The following is a 17,319-nucleotide window of genomic DNA, read 5'->3' as shown; positions in this document are numbered from 1 at the left end:
CTGAAGTAGATGACTTTTCAATTTTACCATAGAGACAAAATAGAGAGTCCATGAGGATATTTGATAAGTGAATCAATCAGTGACAATCCAAGTTTTGATGAATGCATTTGGAACACGTACTAGGATAATTGAGCCAAAACTTAATACCCTTCACATAATGACAAATTAAGAAGATCATGAACACCAACCCAACCATACAATTTAAAAGAAAGAAAAATACTGGTAAATAGAAACCAAAGCAATCAAAACCAAGGAAAATAAAATAAACATCAACAAGCAGGGTAAAGAGGGCTAAGGTCTTCTCACAGGCATGCCTAGCTATTGGGGTCGACGGAAGAGGCAAAGGCCCTTGCCTTCGCGGATTCTATCACCCTTTGGCTGTTCGACCGAGAGTAGACGTGGATGACCTCGATTCCGTCGTCATCCGCACCGGTGCCAGCAGCGGTCGCAGAGCTGGCTACGGAGAAGGCTTCCTCCTCGATGGCGCCGGCAGAGTCGGTGGCCTCTTCCTCTGAGAGGAGACCGTAGCGCTTGGAGAGGACGGATTGGGTGGTCAGCGTCTCCACCAGGCGGTGGATCACCTCGTCGCGCGTCCGCTGCGTGGGAGGCCAGATCTTGAGGGAGAGCGAGGGGGCCACGCCGATGCCGGTGTCTCCAGCCCCTCCGATTCGGATCTCGTCTCTTCGGCGGCGGCAGATTCGGCCATGGACGGCGAGGGGAGAATGATCGGACCGGGATCGGCGAGTAGAGCGAGTTAACCACACGCAGCGCCACGCTTAATTTTTTTTTTTTTTACCTGTTTTATTTTATATTACAATTTTTAAACAAAATAAATATAACGCGGACTATAATTTAGATAAACATGTATAAAAGAAGAATACTAAACTAAAATAAAGCATTTCGGGTACAGGTGTGGGGAAGTGATGGTGAAAGGTCGGCAAAGCTACTGGCTGCTGAAGACGGAGCCGGCGGAGTGGTCCTGGGAAGACCAGCGCTCCAACGGCGGCGTCTCCACCTGGGACGGCGTCCGGAACCACCAGGCCCTCAACCACATGAAGTCCATGCGCCTTGGCGACCGCTGCTTCTTCTACCACTCCGGCGGAGGCGCCTCCGCCCGCCGCATCGTCGGCGTCGTCGAGGTCGTCAAGCAGTGGTACCTCTCTTCAGTCCCCGACTCCTTCAGAGGCGGCAGAGGAGGAGACGCGGCAGGGGCGGTGGACGTCCGGTCGCTGGGCGAGATGAGGCGCCCCGTCGAACTCCGACAGATCAAGGCGGAAGCCGACGCCATGAAGGGTTTCGCGCTCCTGAAACAGCCGCGGCTGTCTGTGGTACCCGTGCCCGAGGGGATCTGGGAACGTATTTGCGAGATGGGCGGCGGATACGGAGAGACGACGGAGGAGGAGGATGAGGAGGCGGAGACGGCGACTCCACCACCACCGTCGTCTCCACCGGCTAACAAATGAATCAAGACAGATAGGTTTCAGGAAGTCTGGAAACCCTAGGTTTGCCATTCTCTTCCTAGTCTATTAATCATTATGGAAACCCTGCATAGGTAGTGTTAGTAATATTACGAACAACATGATTAGTTGAGTACCCCCATCGAGCCACTACTCCATCAAGATGATGATGCATATCCTCTGGATCTTCAAGTGTCTACAATGCCACTTCCTGTTACAATGCTAACATTAGCCTTGAGCCACTAATTGAAACTGGAGTCTTATTAAATATCTAGATTCCTGAAAAATTTGTATTCCAGTTCCGTGTTTTCTCTTGTGTAGTCCATTGTAACATAATAAGCCACTAACTTGTCTAATGTTTTATTGAAGTTTTGGTACGAGAAGATGAAAGAAGCAGCAGTGGAGTAGGCCAACTACTTAACCTCATCAAGCGATGGATTGCATATGTATATATCCTTTTGTTTGGGATGGGGATATGCATATCCTTTCTTTTGTTTTGGGATCGGGAAATGTCTCATACGGTTATGTTGCTTCTTTCTTTTTGATCTTAAGGATACTGAATTCTCGGTCAATCGAGTGCTGAAGTTTGGATCTCTGCTTGCCACTCAAGGCTTGATAGTGCATTTTTAAATTTCTATGCCTGTTAAGCTCAATAAATTAAGTAAAATGCTAATGACTTTTTTATGAGTCCGACAGTGGATCTTAATTCTTTTTTCTCTTTCTTAGTGAATTTGCGATTTTTTTTTTAGAAGAATTCCGTTAGAAAATGATTTGGAAAAAGAACAAGAAGGATAAATGACTTTACAAATAAATGATTAAAAGAATATGCAAAGTGTCTCATTGTGACAAAAGATGAATACGTTCGTCTTTAGTATCTCCATCAATTCGTCCCAAAGTCAATATGGAAGAGGTAAATCACGGACGACTATTAATTTTTGGAATAATGACTAGTACATAAGGAAGTATTTACCTTGATTTTATCAAGATTCGAATCTCAGATCTCATTGTGTCAATACCTCATATGCTAATCACTAGACCCATCCGAGATAACTTATGTAAAGTGCCTCATTAGTTCCACATGATCAGCACTTGAGTAGTTTAATTTCCTTTAGATACATAGAAATACATGCGAAGAATCTTACAGATACTTCATATATTAATGCAAATTCCTCTCAGAATAGTTCTACCACAGGCTCTTCTTCCACGCTTTTTATTTTAAAAAATGCCTAAAAATATTGCTTACCTGTAGCCCCATTCAGCCTTCCCTGTAAACAAAGAAATCTCTATAGCATCCCTTACACCAATGGATCACCATCTTGCGGTGCAGCTCCTGCGATTTGTGAGTCGTGCGTTAAAACTTCCATCAGCTCTAGACGACACTCAAGGCCTCTCACATAGTATCCCAAAAGCATACACCTTCAACAATGACGACAAGTATAAGTGGTGGGCTGATAAACACTGCAAAAGCAAGAGTAGAAGCTATCATTTCAAATTTGTCATGGCACGTACCAGAACAATAGGCGTGCAAGATGGTCGTGAGGAACCTTTATCAGGGGCTGCAAGCGTGTGAAAGTGTTCTCCACAAGTTCTTCATAGTCATCTTTACCAATGTCAAGGGTTCCGCATGATGGATTTTGTGAAAGGGTGGGCTTTGAATGTATCATGGGAGATAGAGCAGCGAGGAGGCCATGCACAGCTGAATGAAAAATTTCTTCGGTCCCAGGACAAGTTGGTTCTGAAAGTTCAGCGACCTGATTGAGAATTACAACATGGTAAAGGAAACATTCAACACAAATAATTAAAATTAGGTTTTACCCACTCTTTCATGGAAGACTACAGGAGAAAAAACTGATTCAATGACTTACCTTCTCGGGTTGCAATGATCGCAGATAATCCAACAACTCATTTTTTTGCTCGTGCATTTGTAGCTCAGAATATTTCTTTTCCAACTCATGTAGATCCTGCCAGTTAAGAAGGCAATAACAAACAATAAATATATATCAATTAAAATACATGCAACAATTTTCCAAAGGACGCCCTTCAAATTTGGTTTTATCCAAAAGGCGCAACCGAAATTTCAGAATTCCCAAAAAGCACACCTGTTTCTAATTTTACGCCTCTAACAACCCTTTTCCTTTTCTCTTTCCTTCCATTCAATCTCTTCTCTCAACTCTCTTCTAATTAGTCGTTGCATATAATATCTTTCCTCCTTTTCTCTTTCCTTCCATTTAATCTCTTCTCTCTACTCTCTTCTAATTTGTCGTTGCATATAATATCCTTACTCGCTCCTCTTTCCTCTAAAATTAATTATTTAAACTTTAATTGACACTCTAAATTTATTTATTTTTATTTTTAAAAGGACAAGCACATGCTCTGATGGTCCTCTTTTGCTTTGTGGGAGAAGGAATGCTAGTGGCGTGGTGAGTGAAACATTTTGTATTTCAATTGACTTACTACATTATACGCAGAATCTATATTACAATTTGTTTGATGATATGTACTGGTATGAAAATAATAATTAGTTGATATTTTTCCAAAGTACAGAAACTTTGGTGTGACCCTTTTCTACCATTCTCATATATTTCACCCACAACCAACACTATGATGCTAGTTTCTAATAACCCACACAATTGTGATGTTGGTCTTCGGAAACCAACACCACAGTGTGATCAGTAGCACACGATTAAAATTTTGCCTACATGTTTTCTACACACTAACCTCTCCTATCTCTTGCAAGTTTTCGAAAATCTAAGTCCCTTAAGTTCATCAATGAGGTTTGATCAAAATTTATTAATGGACTTAGAGAGCTCCAATCGAGTTCATTCCAACTCATGTAGATTTCTGTAGTGCCCGTCTAAATATGCCCTCCATTATCATTGTAAAGGATTCCTAACATTGCTCAAAAGGTTTAGAAAGTTTCAGATTTTATGTTAATTGATACGAACTTATAATTTCGTGTAAGAGACTCAGGACTAAGATTTTTTACCATATTTCCCTTCTACATACTTCACACTTTCATCTCATTGTAAAATTTCAAAAATCCAAGTCCCCTAGGTCCTTCGTTCTCTTGAAAATAAATAAATTTAGATAATAATATAATTTAAAAGAAAAGAGAAGAGAGAAAAAAATGATGAACCAAGTAACACTGAACTTGGGATGACCGACCCAGTCCCATGAAAGTTTCCCACCGCCTGCCACTATAAATTGAGAAGCGTTTGCGGCAAGTGGCCCAAAAGCCCAGCATCCCGTGGTTGCGCGACTCATTTGAAGGAAAAAACCCTGTAAATGTGCCATACTTGGGATCGAACTACGGATGTCCAGGTGACAACTTGATGTCCTTCCGTTACACCGTAGCCGTGGGCAAAGAGAAGAAAGAAGATATTGTATGTAAAGGAGAGAGGAAAAAAAAGAGAATAAATATTGCATACAAATGAAAGAGAAAAGAGAAGAGAGAGATTGTTGCATTGTGGCAAAAGACGAATACGCTCGCCCCCAGCTCCCCTGCCAACCCGTCCGAAGGTCAACACGAAAGAGGTAAATCACGGACGGCTACTAGCCTTTGGAATAGTGACTAGCACATAAGGGAGGTATTTACCTCGGATTCGTCGAGATTCGAACCTCAGACCTCATTGTGGCAACATCTTATCTGTTAGCTACTAGACCCATCCGAGGGGACAAGAGAGAGATTGTTGCATACAAAGAAGAGAGAGAAGAGAGAGAGAGAGGGAGACAAAAAAGAGAAGAGAAAAAGTCAATAGTTATTGGAGAAGTAAAATAGGCATCAAGTGCCCCTTTTTGACATTTTCAAACTTTAAATGCGGCCTTTGGAAAATTGCTTATGGATAAATATATGATCCACTGCTCAAGAACTTTGAAATATTTACTTGTATTTGCAATACCTTCTTTGCAGAATGTAGGTGAGATTGGAGGTAGCCAATATATTCTTGAACTTGAGGTGTCAACTGTCTTAGATCATTGACCCAGGTGTTTTCACTCAATACCTTGCTGATCTTTTCTTGGTCTCGGAAAATACCTTTTCTTCCAAGAGAGTTAGATATTGTAGGAGGCAAATCAACTGACATTTCAAGGCTATCATCATCTTCCATAGTTTGCTTTTTCTCTTTTTTGGTATATTCTTCATGGATATCTAGATTTCTTTCAAGGCATAACCTATGCTCAGCATTGTGCAAAGCATACCTGCAAAACAGCGATAAAATCTCAGTTAAGCTCCAAAGGCAACTAATGAAGATGGTATGGATGGCAATGTGTGATATCATGGGTTAGTCCAAACCAACTATTTGATCATCTTGAGACTATAAATAACTGACGGATGAGAAGATCCAAAGGAGAACAGTTGTATAGTGAATAAACAACCTGGACAATAATCTAACCTCTAGAATTGGACAACAAATTGCACAAAAACAGAAACTAGAAACTAGGAAGTTATGTACACTAGTTACAATGAATTGGTACTCCTCAGGGAAAGGAGTATGGGTGAGGTTAATGCAAGTAAATACCACCTTAAGTATGTGTAATCCTTTTTTTTTTTATTTAGGTGTCCAACCTTTGCTCAACTGTAGATGGTTTTACTTCTTAGTTCACCTACTGAGTAAATCGAGGGTACAATTTATGCACACTCAAAAACCAACCTCTAAAATATTAGTTCCATTTGGGATTCAAATTATGGTGCTTTAATTGTTCCTCTTAAGTATTTTACCAATGCACCAGACCCATATCGGATGTGTAACCCCTTTTGCTTGAACTTAAGGAGGACACTTTGCACTCTTTATGGATAAGAATCCCAGACTCTTCGTCTCCTTAGTTCCCCAACCGTATGGACTAGAGGGAGGGTGCTCATAGCTTTAAGTTGGGTACAAATTTGGTAAATGCAGAAGTCATAACTCATGTTTCAGTAAAATTGTAATGTCACAACATGAGCCACACATAAGCTATAGGAATGCAAATGAATATAATGTTTATGAACAATGGCTCAAAAAGAGCTTATTTTTATTTATTTAATATATAAAATAAACATTAAACAAATAAGCTTAGACATCGGTGAACTTAGCCATTAATTCATGAACAATAACAATAATCAAGTTTTATCCCACCACATGGGATCGACTATAATTCATGAACAAATAATTTATAAATAAAATTGCTTTAAAAATTACCTAAGTTTTGATTATAATCTTATTTCTTTAATTTTTAGTTCAAACATTAAACAAATATAATATACATGGAAATTTATAATACTATTGTACCTATTTTATTTTTAATCTTATAAATTTTATAGTTTCAAATTATGAATAAATGTGTTTAAGATAACTGATAATATGTTTCATTTATTGATGAATGACATAACAAAATTATAAGGTCAACTATGTCGCTAATTAGCTTCTATAAAAGTACTTGAGCTCGATAGTAACAGGTTTTTAGTGAATAAGCTTGAACAAATGCAATAAGATAAATAAACAAGTTTGAACATCATCAAGTTGTTTGACATAGCTTGTTTACAATCCTAATACACTGAAAAGAGCTAAAGTATCAAACTTATCATTGTTTAAGCTTTCGAGGATTTAGGAGCAGTATTACAAAAATAGTTACCTTTTGTTGATCATATGATTTTGACAATCAAAATAACCTAAGAACTAAGGAGAAGTAATTAATTTTGTGAGATGTAATACAAATTTGCTTAGTAATGGAGAGTAAAGTTATTTAAGCATCTATACTTCCCAACAGAATGCAAGTTTATTCTTAATATAAAACACCTTCGCATAGAGAGATTTTGTAATGGAATCAACTACCCATTTCGAATTCAGTTTGTCACAAACAAATATAGAGAAGTTTAAGTGCAACACATCTTATGCCATAATTCACAAGCGTACCCTGTCTTCATTGAGGAAATCAATAACTTGAAGATAGGCTCCCAGTAGGCTTCTACAAGGACAAGAAACTGGTCGGATGGAAGTAACCCTAGCACGCCCGAAATAGTCCTCTTGATTGCATTGATTGTATTATCTGGAACATCCTTTTGAATAAGGTTCAATTCTAAAGGTTCTATCTCTTGCACCAAATTTAACAGAATGGCATTCTGAAATCCAAAAATTAGTAGTTCTAAAAAAATCAGTTACTCAGAAGCTTTGGCATGTAACACTTAGTTGATCCATGAAACAACTCTAAGACAAACATAAAAACTACAAATTAAATTTCTTTATCATGTAAGACAATAACAATATGTCGTACAATTTTAATCTTAAATATATATATATATATATATATACATTCAATTAAGATACTAGGAACTATTTTCATGAATGAATCAATTTTACAATGGATCAGGAGTGAGAAATAAGCAAACGGATGAAAATATTTTTTGATCCTTTAACAAATAGATTCATAAGGTAGATATTTGAAGAGATAAATTTAAGTAGCCAACTTATAAAAGAGCAAGCCGGTACACGAAACTCCCGCTAACGTAGAGTCCGGGAAAGGGTCGGACTACATTGGGTCTATTGTACGCAGCTGCATTGCAAGAGTCTGTTTTTATGACTCGAATCTGTGACCTCAAGGTCATATGAAAACAATTTTACTGTCACGCCAAAGCTCCCCTCAGAAGTTCATCTTTCATATCTATTCATCTTTTCAATTTAGTATCTCAGACAGAGGAAACAAGGCCTTAAAAATGGAAGGGGAAAAAACTACCTAAACGATAAAGAGGAGATTTGAATAGGCATATGAGGTAAGAAGCACGTGATGCTTTCCATCCTAAGATTGATTTGCACAAGCAATTTTTTTCATCCCAAAAGCATCTATTAATCTCTCTCTCTTGTATATCTCTTGCAAATCTCTATACCCTATCACACATTCTGTCCTCATTCACCAACATAGAGTTGGTGTCTTTTACATCAGACGAATGCGACGTAGAGCAACAAAAACAAATGACAACAGATCTACTTCGCTCCGCGAGTTTAGAAATTTATCGACATCCTAATTTAACGGAGAATAGTAGAAACGATTACGCCGAGATGAAGAAAAAGACAGGAAAGAAAATCTAACCTTGGTCGAGTACTTGAGTGGTCTTCTCTCGGATTCAAAACCATCGAAGGGGTTACCGGAGGTGGGCGTGGCTCGGGCCAGGAGGCGAGATTTGGGCGACGACGAACGAGGGAACGGGAACTGGAGCAAACGCCGAGGATTGCAGACCGTCGCCTTTGGAAGAATCGATGTTGTCGGGAAAAGGAAAGATCGGGGGAGAAACGAGGTGGCTATCGCCATGGTCCAGCTTCCACTACCGCCACCACTGCGTTAACGTCTTCGTCTTGAGAACGTGGTTGATTTTTTAAAAACTCTAAATGACATTTTACAAGAGATATTTTGATATTTTTAAAAGGGCAAAAATAAAAAGGGGCCGAAATATTTTTTTTTCTAAAAATTCAAATGAGCGTTTCTCTATAAGAAAAAAACACCCCTTATCTCAAAAATGCCTTTGGATTAAGTATTATTTAATAAGCTGCCGGCTAATTTTTACAATGGGTAGAAATTAGTTCGTAGTTGTTATACATTATAAAAATTATATGTTAATTTTTATAAATTCGATAATTAAATTATGTTCATTATAAATGTAATGAGTATGATGAAATCTTCATCGTTTAATTTATTTGTTGAAATATTATTTTAATGAATATCATTCAGAAAATTAAAATTAAAATTAAAATGATATAAAATCATCATTATAGAAACTAAATGATATCTTCTACACTCTTGGGATTACAGGGCGCTAAGTTGTTATTTCGGTAGTTCGATTCCCAACTACGACAGATTTATAAGAATATTTTCTCCAAATGAAGCGCACACTAATGGGATATTGGATTTCTGAACTGTCAGTCATGAGTACTTTCTGATTTACCTTAACGGTTGATAAAATTTTTTTATGGAACTAAATTAATCATTCTAAATTTAATATTACTTGATTCAACATTTTTAAAAGCTAGCTTCTACAATTGTATTTCTACAATACATTTGCATTTGCTAGATGTCAGTAACCTAATTTTTCCATAGTTAAATAATCAGATAATAATGTATTATAAAATTAGTTACTAGTTTTTATACCCTGAATGATCAAATAATATAAACGTACTTTAAATAGATTATTTTAAAAAGGGGCGCTCATGACTTTAATAAAAAGAAAAAATGGAGCGCTACTAAAACCTAAACGATGGATGCCCTGATTTTTACCCATTTTAAAACTCTAAAGGACAAATTTTTTCAGATGACATAAAACTCCCAGAAATGAACATTTCCTATCCGATGTTCATAATTTTCATTTTTATAAACCTTTATCATATCATCTAGCTAATTTAAGTTAATAATCTTTGGAGTTAATATTAACATGCCACTTAACGATTCATCATGCAAATTAATGAAATGTTGAACTAACTTGTAAGCAAATATGAAGTTTGTTTAGAAAGAAGGCAAACTCCCTAATACAAACCTTTCTTGGTTTAGAAAGAACGGTTCATCATTAAGCTAATTTTTGAATATTAATCCACAGCGACTCAATGTGATTAACGAAAAGTGAAGCAAACACGTTGAACTATATTGTGAAATTAGAAATTGATGGAGTCAAATGTAAAATGTGCTCATTTGCGTGAGATTACATTCTACTCACAACGAAGCTTTGCTTAGTTGTGTAGCATTGTTTTTTTTTCTTTTTGAAAATTTCACTAATTTCTTAGAATGTTAATACAGATAGAAAATGAAATGAGGAAGAAATTAAAATAGTTTAATCTAATGCATGGAATAATAAATCTTAAATAACAAAATAAGATTTATGAACAATAAAACAAATTAAGAGAATAAGAATCCTTGTAGAAGTTAACTTATCCTTCCAAATCAATACAAAAAACAAAAACTTTCATGTTCTTCGTCACCTCACAAAGCCTATTTCAGCTACTTCACAACTGTGGCGTCAAGCATGGCACAAAGTGATTACTCTGAGTCACCGGATGGTTGACAAACCGGAAGGTAATACGTATCGAGCTGCCAGTATTTGCGTCTCACACCCTCCCATACTTCCTCAGCCAAGCAATCTTTAACAGGCAAGGGAATGAACTGTGTTGAATAGCCTAAATTTCCAAGTTCTAATGCCACTAACTGACAGTAGACCACATGGAAGAATGCATTATCGCCACAGAGACCATTGAAGTAGGAATAGATACCATCAGGTTTCAATAGCTTAGGAAGATGCTGGTGAAACTGCCTCAAGTCCTCGTAGTATTCTCCATAAGTATCAAAAAATATTCCTGCAGAGTGAGCGTGGTGGATCAAAATCTTCAAATAGATAATAATAGGTTAATTAGCAACCACAAAGGATTGCAGATATGGTAAAAGCAAGTATACAACAAAGAAACATATGAAGTCAAATCAGTTCAACAGAAATCAATTAGCTAATGTCTTGGCATAATCAGATTCTATCGCAATTCTAGATTTTTAAAACCAAAGCTCCAATCAAACATTAATTATCTGACAATTGTTTTCAAGCATCTTCCTTTTTATTACCTTAGCAATTCCTAGTTCCTAAAGTTTTCCCGCCATTGACTACTCTCATACAATTGCTACGCTATGAAATATCAAGACTAATGTCAAGAAAAGATATAATGGTAGACCTATAATATGCTCACATCTTAACCAATTTTTGGGAAAGGCTTCCAACTTTCCAAGGGAAAAAAGTTCTATTTAAGAATTTAATATAACAAAAAGAAATTGTGGTACAGGTTGAAAGAAACAAAAAATCATTAATGAGGGCTCAAGAAATTTATATATATAACAACCAGTTGCCAAGGAATTATCTTTTATGTTAACAAAAATAATATGAGTAGGCATTGAATGTGTGCCATTGAATGTGTTGTTTAATTTATGTTAACAAAAATAATATACAATGGTAGGGTAAAATGTAGTCTCTCCATCTGACCTTTCAGAAATGAGTAGGCATAAAAGCCAACAATGCAAACATTGCTCCCACTAATGAATTAATTTATCTTGAATTGGGACCTTTAGGCTCAACTTTATCATAGTTTTGCCAAAGGGAGTAACTCCCTAATTCTCCTTGAATAGGTCAAAATAGGCAGAATTCTGATTTTTTTTTTTCATGGATCATTAGAGCCAATAACAAGCAGTCTATGGCTGATCGATATTAGACACCATCATTTAGCTATTTCAATTCTTTCTCTAATCACAGGTCATATATGTACAGAATTAATTGGAACATTGGTCTATAACTGATCGATGTTTCACACTATTTAACTATTGCAATTCTTTTCCTAATTGCAGGTCATATATATAGAGAGAGAATCAGTTGGGACATTCCTCATGGCCTTAATAACAATCAAAGAAGCTGAAAATCTAGAAATAACTTGTAATGAAATGAAGATTTTTATCTGCTCCTACTAAGAAGACTCACATCCATGAGGACATTGAGAAAAAAAATGGAGAGAACAGCCTTAACTTCTGTATTTTACGACATTAAACAGGGAGGAGATATTGTCTGATAGTGGATTGAACAAGAGGAATGGAGAAGTTTGCTCAAGAAATGTACTATTTCTACACTTAGAGGATCCCTACAGAATATAAATAGCAATTATTCCAATTGCATGCAAGGGAACAAGATGGCATCCAAGCAACGCCTTGCTGTCTATCTGTTGAGATTGGTGTATACATAAGGAACGAACATATAGGCTTTGTTTACACTAGTACCAAAATATGAGCTTTACCATCTCAATGCAGGTTAGTTTAAATTTTAGAATCAATGTTCTGGGCAAGTTTTCTGCAAAAGAAATCAAGATAGCTCTTAGCAGATGATTTCAAAACATACTTCAACATTCCTCTCAGTGAGCACGAAATTGGTAATGGTGTTCTTCAGTTCTATTAATTCACACATCAATATGTAACACAACGAAATCAGTTATTATTGCTCTTTACTTTTGAATTAAACAAGGATTATGAAACTAGAAAACAAAGCAAAATTGCCTTCTTCTTTTGGCTAAACAATGCAGAAATGATCAAGAAGTAAAACAAGTTACTTACCATCATAAGATTCAAGCTGAGGAAGAACATCCTGCCATCGGCCAAAAACAATCTTGACATTCTCCTTCTCTCCCCATCCACATCGCAGCATCCTATCATAAACATCCGGATGCGCCTCCACGATAGTGTGTTCCACGGGCCCGTACCTCTGAATCGCTTCATCGACGAGCCCCATTCCGAAGCCCACATTGAGCACTCTCCCTCCGCCGCCACCGCCGCAGACGGCCCTCGCGTGCGCTTCCATCAGCGGCCTCTCCCAGTCCATCATCACCGCCTTGCTCTCCGAATCCATCAGCTTGTCCTCGCTAAAGGACACCCTCTCCTCCAGGTAGCTCGATCCATCCCCCTCGCCTTTGCGCTCCGCGCGGGCGACGCTCCCCAGGACGAGCTCCGCCTGTATGCCGGCATTGAGGAGAACGTCGAAGGCCTCCTGGTGTCCGTGCTCCATGGCGAGGTCGCCGGCTGAGAGCTTGGAAGGGGAGAGCGCGTTCCACGGGGCGCCTGCGGAGAGAAGGATGCTGGAGGCGGCCGCGTGACCATGCAGGGCGGCGTGCATTAGGGGGGTCATCCCGGAAGCGTCGAAGTAAGTGGGGTCTGCTCCGGAGGATAGAAGAGTGGCGATCCGGGTACAGTCGCCGGCGGCGGCCGCTTCGCAGAGCTGGTCCTCCGCCGACTTCTCCATGTCCGGGGTGCGGCAAGGTGGACCACGTGGTTGAGCGACGTCCGACGGACTCAGAAAATTAGGGCGTCAATAAGCATATTGGCCCGCCCCAACATGAGCCCACAATATTTCTTTAATTTTTCATGAAATTTTGCAATGACATTTGAAATTACACACTGCAAATCTTAGCACTTAATTTCCATAAAATTTACAGTAAATTACTACGGTTTAAAGTTTGTTGACAGATAGCCCTTATTATAATATTATTTATTAATTTAGTTAATATTATTTAAATTTCATTAAAATTACTTTAATTTTATTAAAATAGTTTCAGTTATTAATGATCATAATTTTTCAGTGCATAACAACTATAGTAATAAGTATTATAATAATGCTAAAATAAAAATATTTCAGGATGAAAATATATTAGGTTATCATTTTAATATTTTTAATTGAGGTGTCTTTTTGACAGTAAAAAAAAACTCTTTTAGTTTTTTTTTCTTCTAAAAGTTTTCTTAATTAGTTTTAGCATAACTTTGATAAAAAAATTTTAAATTATTTCATGAAATAAATATTGATAAATTTCAAATTCTTTCCCTAATGAATTTAGGATAATTTAGATATAACTATCAGGGACCTCAATTTGAGAATTTTTCATTAGTGAGAGTTAGGGGTGCAAAATCAAAGCTTAATTCAAGTTCGGAGTTGATCAAGCTTAGAGTTGACTGAGCTCGAGCGGAGTTCGAGTAGGCTCATTTAATATTCGAGCCTATCTTGAACCTATTTAACGCTCGCTCGATGACAACCTGACAAATTTAATATTTTAATATTTAAAATATTTATTATTTTAAAAATAAATAATAAATTGGAGAGGTGTAGAGGGTTTACTTGTGGTCAAAGGTTTGAACCATACAGCTTGCACAACCTTTTTTTTATTTAAATTCAATTTTTCGAACTTAGCTCGAGCTCAAATTCATAAACTCACTCGAGCCTCTTTAATACCTTTTTTTATTTAAATTCAATTTTTTGAGCTTAGCTCGAGCTCAAATTCATAAACTCACTCGATCCTCTTTAATTTTCTCAAGCTCGAGCTGACCCGAGCTCGGCTCGGCTCATTTGCACCACTAGTTTAACATTAACATGGGTAGTGATCTTGTTTGAAAATTGGAGAGATGACATGTTGGATATAGTAACTTGGTTGTTGACTGAGGGACAACTTTTTACTCCGAGAAGAGGGGTTTCCTTTCGATCCTGCGCACACTCAGACGAGCAAACTATCACTGTTCAAAAACTAGGAGGGAGTCCCTGATGAGGGTCCTCCGATGTGCAAGTCAGTACAATTCCGGCCGGGTGAATGAAGAACAGTAAAGAAAGTGCGCGCAAGAGTAAGGCTCAGATGTTGAGAGAACGTACTTTGTTAACGGAGAGGACCCCCCTTCTATACCACCTCTCATAACCTCCATAATCATGAGGTGACTAATGATGACATAGGTTGTTGGGTAATGGAAAGTGTTCCACCTAGGCGATATGCAATAATTGTCTGAATAATCTTCCATTTACTCATATGTATACCTCTTTTGTCATTTATAACTTATGTCATTGCTAAGGTCATTGAAGGAATATGTTGTTATAAGTGGTCGGCTAATGAGAGACACAATAATCCTTGAAGAAGGTTTCAGTAGAATATTCTTTGACATGTGGTTGTTATTCTGACTGATTGTTAGGATTATTTGCCCATGTTATTAGCTGAGTATATCCCGGTCGGCCTATAAGACCGGCCGTCTTTATGTCTATTCTTGCATTAAGCTGCTTTGTTATGTATTGATGCTCTAAATCCATTCGGAAAATAATACGATGCATTGGGCATATTGGAAATTCGTTCAATAAACCATATGATAGACTGTACGTGTCAGAAATCTGTTCGGGAATCAATATGAAACTAAGTGCCTTAAACCTGGCCAGCCTTTTATCTGGTCGGGCATGCATAGAGAGATTTATGAAGCTAAGTGCCTTAAGCCCGATCGACCTTTTATCTGACCAAGCATGTGTAGAGAGATTTATGAGCATTGGGGATATGACCCTTATTCTGACCACACATATGGCTAGTCGGCTGTGAGGTGGGTCGGATATTTCGACCGATCTGTAGGGCCGATCATCTTTAAACTCGGTCAGTTATCGAATGACTAGATATGCTATCTTTTTAGTTGAGTAATGCATCAAACCCTTTATTTTTGACCGACTTAAGGGTCGGTCGGCTCTCTACTGCCTAGCTAGTAATCCGGTCGGACTTGATCTAAGAGCCTTAGCGCTAGGCGAACAACGAAGCTAGGTGGGGAATGCTCTCTTCCCTTAACTTTGACTATTACATCACCTTGACCTTGACCGTCACATCATCTTCGGGTTCCACTGGTTACAACCCATATCACTAGCCTCCCTTTCAAATCTAGTCAAAGGAAGTATAGTCGACTAATTGGATCCAAGTTTAATTCACATTCGCTCACCCCTTTTGCTAAGGTCATATGGAAATTCATATTTTCATCTACACCTGGAGTACTAGTAATATTTTTTCAAAAATTGTCTGTCAGTGGTTGACTATTCAGAAGAGAGTACCGAGAACACGTGGAGAGGTGTTTTCGAAGCGGAATGATTTGATTATCACATCCATCATAAATGCCTATTTATGGGTAGATGCCACGTGATAGCACTTCTTGTTTTTTGAAACAGTCTCTGGCGTATGCCTCTTCGTATGGCTCAATGACATATCTCTCCCTGCAAATCAACGATCCTCTGAGCGTATACCGTTATGATCAAACAACTCCAATTAAGTTCCTAAACGACACATACTCTCCGCACTTTACCTTTTGTCTTCCCCGATTTTCTCTCCAGTGACCTTTCTTCTGCAAAATTCTTCTCTTTTATGCTCTAAGTAATCCAGTAAGCTGTTTGTTCTTTGTTCGCTTTGCCTTCTCTCTGTTGGATCGAAAGCGCTAGAGTGGGGGGGGGGGGGTGAATAGCGCTCGTGGCTTTCACTTTTCGTTTCAGAAATCTTACGAGTAACACAGCGAAAATAAATAAAACAATCAACACATAGAAGACTCCAAGATTTACTTGGTTCAGAGCCTAGGGCGACTCCTACTCCAAGGCCCGCGATCGTTGATCGCTTACTCGCGATCGTTGATTGCTTACTGTGGGCAACAACTATATCGCGCAAAAGTTTGTATAACTGAGAATTACAATGAGTGCAATAATTAAAGTAAACTTATACCGACGACAGAATCTTAAAATCGCGGAGCTCTGGGTCGTCAGAAACTTGTAGCAGCACTTCAGGGTGTTTTTGAGGCAGCGCGTTGTAGCTTGATCGCTTGGAAGATGATGTTCTGAGCCTCTGCCTCGAACCCCCTTTTAAATAGTGCTGGAGGCGCCTCCAAGCCTGTCCGAGGCGCCTCCAGGACTCCGAGTCGCATGCGTGGATCAACTCTGATCTAGTCGCACCTTATCCCACTGAAGGCGCCTCCAAGCTGCTCCAAGGAGCCTCCAACGCCTGGTCCAAGGCGCCTCCAACGCCTGGTCCAAGGCGCCTCCAGTGACCTCAGAGGCGCCTCCAGCGTCTCTGGATAGCTGGCTTCGGCTAGCACCCGAGGCGCCTCCAAGCCCCATGGAGGCGCCTCGGACACTGTTCATCCGAGGTCTAAGTTGCTCCTTTGTTCCTGTAAATTGTGTTAGTCCCAAACACAAACCCTGCAAAATAAAGTTAGCACAGAAATAATATTATAGATATACTTGACAGTCGTCGGACTGCCCGGGTCTGACTTCGGATTTCCAACCGTAAATCCTAGGTCGACCTGACGCCTACTGTTCCCTCTACGGGGAACGCATCCTCACCTACTCCACTCAGGAGATTTACCTGATGCCAGTGCGATCCTCCAGATCGACTGGACTTTTGCTCAGCGTTCGAAGCTTTCGGACTTTCTGCTGGACTTCCGCTTCCCGGCTGGTCCAGTCTCTCACCTGGTTCGCGACACCAGGACTTTCCACCTAGGGTTACCCCCTAGGACTTTTGCCTAAAGCTCTCGACCCGTCAAGACTTTCTGCATAGAGTTACCTCCCCCTATGACC

At 38.9% G+C, this 17,319-nt stretch overlaps 3 protein-coding genes across 4 annotated transcripts; 1 reads left to right on the top strand and 2 right to left on the bottom strand.

The window, feature by feature from the left end:
• The first annotated feature begins 287 nt into the window (after positions 1-287).
• On the top strand, positions 288-2,144 carry LOC121969858 (thymocyte nuclear protein 1-like). 2 transcript variants are annotated; one of them, XM_042520147.1, is made up of 3 exons: positions 288-753; positions 911-1,502; positions 1,827-2,144. In XM_042520147.1, the coding sequence occupies exon 2, from the start codon at positions 924-926 to the stop codon at positions 1,461-1,463; it is 540 nt and encodes a 179-aa protein (XP_042376081.1). In that variant the 5' UTR covers positions 288-753; positions 911-923; the 3' UTR covers positions 1,464-1,502; positions 1,827-2,144. The 2 variants fall into 2 exon arrangements, with proteins under 2 accessions (XP_042376081.1, XP_042376074.1); XM_042520140.1 differs by having other exon boundaries at positions 315-1,502.
• A 402-nt stretch (positions 2,145-2,546) lies between these two features.
• Positions 2,547-8,795, bottom strand: LOC121969849. Its single transcript, XM_042520130.1, has 6 exons — positions 8,517-8,795; positions 7,346-7,551; positions 5,357-5,654; positions 3,323-3,418; positions 2,967-3,208; positions 2,547-2,873 (listed from the first exon to the last, which is right to left on the bottom strand). Exons 1-6 carry the CDS (start codon positions 8,733-8,735, stop codon positions 2,753-2,755), a joined length of 1,182 nt encoding a protein of 393 aa, XP_042376064.1. The 5' UTR covers positions 8,736-8,795; the 3' UTR covers positions 2,547-2,752.
• A 1,512-nt stretch (positions 8,796-10,307) lies between these two features.
• LOC121969841 (protein arginine N-methyltransferase 2-like) lies at positions 10,308-13,298 on the bottom strand. Its single transcript, XM_042520118.1, has 2 exons — positions 12,543-13,298; positions 10,308-10,762 (listed from the first exon to the last, which is right to left on the bottom strand). The coding sequence occupies exons 1-2, from the start codon at positions 13,222-13,224 to the stop codon at positions 10,449-10,451; spliced, it is 996 nt and encodes a 331-aa protein (XP_042376052.1). The 5' UTR covers positions 13,225-13,298; the 3' UTR covers positions 10,308-10,448.
• Between the last annotated feature and the right edge of the window lie 4,021 nt (positions 13,299-17,319).

Source organism: Zingiber officinale, chromosome 1B, assembly GCF_018446385.1.
Source record: "Zingiber officinale cultivar Zhangliang chromosome 1B, Zo_v1.1, whole genome shotgun sequence".
Classification (NCBI taxonomy): domain Eukaryota; kingdom Viridiplantae; phylum Streptophyta; class Magnoliopsida; order Zingiberales; family Zingiberaceae; genus Zingiber; species Zingiber officinale.
The sequence above is the reverse complement of the archived record's forward strand: the minus strand, read 5'-3'. Positions and strand labels throughout refer to the sequence as shown.